The 6000-nt window shown below is 36.1% G+C and overlaps 1 protein-coding gene across 1 annotated transcript in view; it reads left to right on the forward strand.

Annotated features, from left to right (window-relative positions):
• PIBF1 (progesterone immunomodulatory binding factor 1) overlaps nucleotides 1-6000 on the forward strand; it is a 106134-nt gene that overhangs the window by 55134 nt on the left and 45000 nt on the right. Inside the window, exon 10 of the mRNA XM_009074835.1 lies at nucleotides 5557-5722. Within this exon, the coding sequence (XP_009073083.1) occupies nucleotides 5557-5722 (166 nt within the window). The remainder of the gene's footprint in view (nucleotides 1-5556; nucleotides 5723-6000) is intronic.

A 6000-nucleotide genomic window follows, 5' to 3' on the forward strand; every position in this document is an offset into this window, starting at 1 on the left:
AACACAAAAATCTGCTTTGAAGCAAGCAGCTTTAAACAAAGCTTCTAAGCTTTCTCTCTCAGATTTTACGGAACCACATGCAAAAGTACTGTACGTTTAATTACTTGATACAAAGCAAATGTAACATCTGGTAAGAACTTGCATGTTAAATCATATTTACCCTTTAGCATTTAGGCTGTATGTTTCTGGGGTTTTTTTAAACTACAACCTGAACCAGGAATACTGTGCTGAAAAAAAATCTCAGCATGTTATTTAGGGAAAACAAATTTTAAGTGAAAATTATTTAAAAAAATTTTCATTGTCTGAACAATTTGTAGATGACATGCTGCATGTCCTGTTTAATCATTATACTCACAGGTGGGGGGGGTTGTTGTTGGAGGTATTTAAATTTCTTGTTACTAACTGCATTGTTATTTTAGACCAGATTAGAAATAATTTAACATATTTGACAGGCACTAATGAAGCACTAAATAATACAAAAGACTGGAAATGCCTATAAAGTTAGCGTAACAATCTTCATAAAATACATGTATTTAAATGAAGAATGACAGTTTTTGTACCCATTTTTTAGTAAATATTAAAACAGATTTTCAGCTTGTGAAACCAGCCACATGCATGACCCATCAGACTTACATTCAATGCTGCAAGAGATGAACAATGAAAGCATTTGAAACTAAGGATCACAGTTCCTGCATTTTCAGATACTTAGCAGGAAGCATGTAAACACAATTCAGGGCATAGTTTTGATTGCTTAGAAAGAAGCCAACAGTATTTAGTACCAAGGATCAGAACCAGTGGAAACGTGATCCTTTGAGTGCCCTGTTTGAACCAGAGTCTCACAGTTTGCTACATTGATGTGTAGCATACATATGCTAGGTGTTGCATATGTGCAGTCTGTAATATGACTGAATTTAATTTAGGCCTATCTAGACTACTGTTACTCCTTCTGTGACTCAGAGTGGCACAGTGAAGAGTAAGGAAAATTCAGTTCTGTATGTTTATACTTAGCTTTGGGCTCTTTGAAAGTGAGGAAGCCTTAACAGCCAGACTCAGTTGCAAAAGGTGGGAAAGATAGATAAACTGGGATTTGAACCTCCTATTGCAAGAAGTATGGGTAGGATTTGATTAGGGATGCCAAACTGCGAAGGTGATAATGGGAATGAAGAGAAAGCAAATCAGCATTTGGAGAGTACAGCTGTAAGATAGGAACGGAAGCTGAAAAGACTATGAACACAAGTGAGAAGAAAAACACATGTCCTGGCTGGAAAGAATGAAAGCAGAACTGAAATTCAGGAGAAATGTGGGTTGGGACAGAGAGGGAGAAGGGCAGGAACATTAGAGGACATGTTGGGGCTGGAAGTGGGAGGTTTGCAATAGGATGGGTTAGGGAAGAAATGTCTGTAGCACTTCAGTTTCTCTGCACATTTGGCACTGTACCAAATCACAGACATTTGTACAAGCAGAAGAGCATATTCTAATTGCTCTAAAGATCTCAGATCTGGAACTGAACCAGCTGTGGACTCAGGATGATTTCACAACTTTTCAATTTTTAAACTTGAAAATAATTTCTAAAATATATCCTGAAGAGCTTTAGGTTGGTATAATGAAATTTGCAAAATTAGAAAGAGTTGGTGTTTTGTATAAGTTTGGTAGGACTTCTTTTGGAAGATGTATTATTTGTATTTACTTGCTTGGCATTCTTTTGTATTAACAAGCTTAATATTAAGATTTGCTGCTTCTTGGCTGCATAATTTTACAAATTTATTGTTTTCTAATGTGCTTCATCATTCATTTACTCTTTTGAGGAGATGAGAACTGGTGTACATCTTGGGTTTTGTAAATGGGACAGACAATGGAAAAAGAGTTTATTTCTGTTAGTTAAAACAGATTAGAGTTGCTGTCTCACTATTTATGGGATGCTTATAAGAAGTTGGAAATGTTAAGTGAATCTTACTATATATACATGATAGAAATCACTGAATATTAATATTAGATTGGACTGTGCTGAATGTTTTGTAGTTCCCCCATGCAGAAAAACAGTTGGTTGCCATATGTTCTTCAGTATACAGACTACATGATTTTATCATGAAATCTTTCCATTTGCTCTCATCATATGCAGATTTTGAAAAGTTATATCATTATTCACCATTTGCAAAACCAAGCTCCTCTGATTGAAAAATCTTTAAACCATCCTTACAAAACAGAGTTTAGGTCCTTTCTGAGTATTCCCTCTTCTACTTTACTCTAGAAATAACTTTTTTGATAACCATTGTGTCACACTGCTTTAGCAAAGGTCAGGCATCATTGACTGGCCAGCTTAATGGCACAGAGACTTAATGAAGGACCTCATTCCAGATGATTCTTACATGTGAGATTTTTTTTCCTTTTTTTTTCATTTACTCAATCTGTAATTTCCCTTTCATTCCCAACCCTCATTTTATTGTGAGACTAAAAATCAGGTTTGCTAAATTTCTTCATGGAGAAAAATCCTGCAGACCCACATTCCACTGTTGTGGGTTGGTTTTTTTTTTCCATAATAGTAGTGTTAAAGCATAGGGTGGTTCTGTTTTCTTTTGTTTTCCCTTAGAGACCATTTAGGCAGATGAAGGAATGTATTCCAGCACATTGTGTTACATGACTCTGTAAACACATGCACACACACTTGTGCTGAAATAGTAGCCAAGAAACCAGAGATACTATCTGGCCAAGTAAAAGCAAACATGACAAAGAAATTCTGAATGGTGCTACAGTGGAGGAGTTACTAATAAGATCAACAGTGTAGTAAGGTCAAGAGAAAACTGACCTTTTCATAACCTTGCCAGTACAAAACAGATCACGCACATATAAGCTGCTTCACGTGTCCAAAACATTTTTTTCTAAAGTTACTGTTGATGATTGGGTTGGGAAGCATGCTCTGGAAGCACCCAGGTGATTGAGTAGACCTACAGAATCATCAGAGAGCTACAGACTTCTCTGGAAAGTATAGAAAGTAAGTACAGAGAAGTATGCATTGCCTATGTTTGTGCACATTTCCAATGTGTAAGCTCAGAACAGTACATATCATTGAACCTCAGACTAACTGAAGGTCTGAAGCTGTGTACAGGAAGGCATTGCCGTTTGTTTTGTGTCAAGGCAGACAGTACGAATTTATTGTTAAGAGTCAGTAAGTAAGACTAGAAAATACATTAAATTTGTGTGTTGCTTTACATTGTTGGCTGATTGACATATCTTTGTGAAGACTTATTCAGTTTGTAACCAAGCAGTCTTCCCAGGATTGTAAACAGTGTGTATAGCAGAACAGATTTAGTGTCACGTCTGCAGCCAATCATGTGCAAAGCGTGGAAAATGTAAGAGTGCTGAAACTATTTTTGCGTGGTAAAATGAAAATAGTAACATGCAGTCGAGGAGCACTGATGAAATGCTGAAAGTACAAGCACTTGAAAAGCATCCCCAAGCAAAACTGACAGCAGTAGTTGGTAACTAGATAGGTAACTGGCATTTAGCAGTTTGAGTGCATAACTCCGTTTGAGAGCAAGAAAATTGTTTTTAAAGAAAAGCCCTTTCATGAGCTTGTTAAGCAGAACTTCCAATCCCTGCTCATCCAGCCTGTGTGGAAACAATCTCATTCATGCATTGGACTATTTACTTACACGTTCATGTCTACAGAGTGATTATCAGCAGCATCATAATGACACCTGTTTGTTCTGTTCAAGTTAATTCCAGTGAAAATTGCTTCCTTTTTGTGCCTTAGAAACATTCCTACATCTGAAATGCTCAGAGAAAATATTTGAAGTAATCCCTTTGTTTTTGTTAAACACACTCAATCCCACCTAAAGATCAGGTGCTAAATAGAATGGAATTGTGTTGCAACTGCTGTTTGACAAATGACAGCTAACATAACAGCCATGCTGGTTTAGAGTAAAGGTTCAGCTGGCAATCTAACAATTTGTTGTTAAGTGGCTTCTCTATGAGAAGTACTACCTTTTATTTAATAGTTACCACAGGATTTCTTGGCTGCAAATTGTTCAGTGTTCTTTTGAGTAAGTGTTAATTTTTAGCATCCACAGCATCTTATGGTAAGGAATTTCACAGCTTTCATGTGTGAAGAGCGACTTATATTTGCTTTCATTCTGTGCTATTAGATGCCTTCTCATTCATCTACTGGAAAATACAGTTGATTCCTAGTCTCATTCTCCATGCTGCTCATGATGTTACAGGCCTCTCTTATTTCTTCCTTTTCTCTATACCATCTCTTTTTTCCAAGCTGTAGAGTCCTAGCTTGCTTAAGTAATTTATTCTGCTGTTGAGGAATACAGCTGGTGCAGGTGGCTCAATTTGCACACACAGTGCAACTCTGTAAGTGTGCAGTGTTGCTGATTGTCAAAGATACTCCTCTTACTCCCATTCTCTGATGCCTTGCCAGTTCTGTTCTGTTCTGTTCTGTTCTATTCTTTGTGAGGTGAGGTACTACAACAGTTGTCAGCATTCAGTAATGCAGGCAACAGCATAAAATTGCAAAGTGACATGGTGATTCCTGTATTTTTTCTGTTGCTTTCACAGTAATTACCAAAATGCTGGGTTTGACTGCTATTTAAAACTGAACCAAAGTTTTAATGGGTTTATCTAGTCTAGTCACATTTCATTCATGAATGAAAGCAGTCAGCTAGGAGCTCATCGTTGTATATATATTTTAAAACCTGTGATTTACTTTGCATATATCTCCTTTAAATTTCATATGTCTTTTAATGCTAAGATTCATGAGGTGTTCTACTGTTCTTCGTATCACCCTAATTTTCTACAATCCAGTAATTTAGTATTCTATCAGCAAACTTTTTTACCCCTCAGATTACCTGTTAAGTAGAATGAATGAGTAAAATAGATCAAGTGCACTTCTAGGTGGAATATTATTTATCTGTCACTTATAATTACCTTACAGTAATTTTATCAAAACTATACTTCATTCTTGCTTTTTGAGGAGGGCCTGTGGTTCTGAGTGACTGTGAAAATTAATACACTGGTTTTGTCTGACATTTCTTCATATCTTTGGGTATGAGAAAAAGCAGTGCAGCTGATATCCATGATATCTCAAGAGATGCACCACTGATAGCACCAATGTCTCTATATTCTTCCTATCTCGTGTAACACGTGGTGGTGAAGAGAGAAGACAACATTTCCTTAGTATCTCTCTCATAAAAAGACTTCAGTGTTTACAAATATGTACAGAGAAAGAGATTCACATTGATCTAACATTTATAAAAGTAAGATATACTGTAAGGTCATTGTCATTTGATTTTGCATTAACTGCATACTTAGAAATGCCATGGACTGAGTTTTCCACATGACATGTTTTGTTGTTATTGTAGTATTGAATTTTCCTAATGATGTTTCAAATACAGGTTACAATAGTTACATAAATAGCCATATTAATACCTCCTAAGCTGTTAAAAGTACTGTATTTGTTTTTGAAATTTATACCTGTAATAAACAGGACTAGCATATATTCTAAGTTTGCTTATTTTTGAATCATTAAAACTTGTTTTTTCATTTTTCTTTTAGGTATAGACAAATGCAGCTTGGCACAGAAAGCAAAGTAGCTGAACTTCTTCACCAAAGTAAGCTGAAGTCCTTTGAAACTGAGCATGTTCAACTCATGCAACAAGAAACAGCCAAGAATCTTTTACAGTGCCAAATGGAATGTGAGAAATATCAGAGAAAGCTGGAGGTATGTTATATAGAGACACTTTACAGCCTATTACTTAATTGTTTTCATTTAAAATGGAAAAGCTTGGAGAAAAAGTAGCAAAAAACATGAAGCAAGATCAAATTACAGTGCTTACTAAGTTTGATCAGTATAATGGAAAACAAGACTTCAGGGAGAGGAAGAAGGCAAAATAATCTCGTGTGGAGAGATGTTGAAGACAGTACTTCAGTCATATGAGGTATATAGATCTGCTTGTATCACAAAGCTGCTTATGTCAGTCTGCGTGGTAATTGTAGGGA

The sequence above is a fragment of the Acanthisitta chloris genome, unplaced genomic scaffold (assembly GCF_000695815.1).
Source record: "Acanthisitta chloris isolate BGI_N310 unplaced genomic scaffold, ASM69581v1 scaffold10815, whole genome shotgun sequence".
NCBI lineage: Eukaryota > Metazoa > Chordata > Aves > Passeriformes > Acanthisittidae > Acanthisitta > Acanthisitta chloris.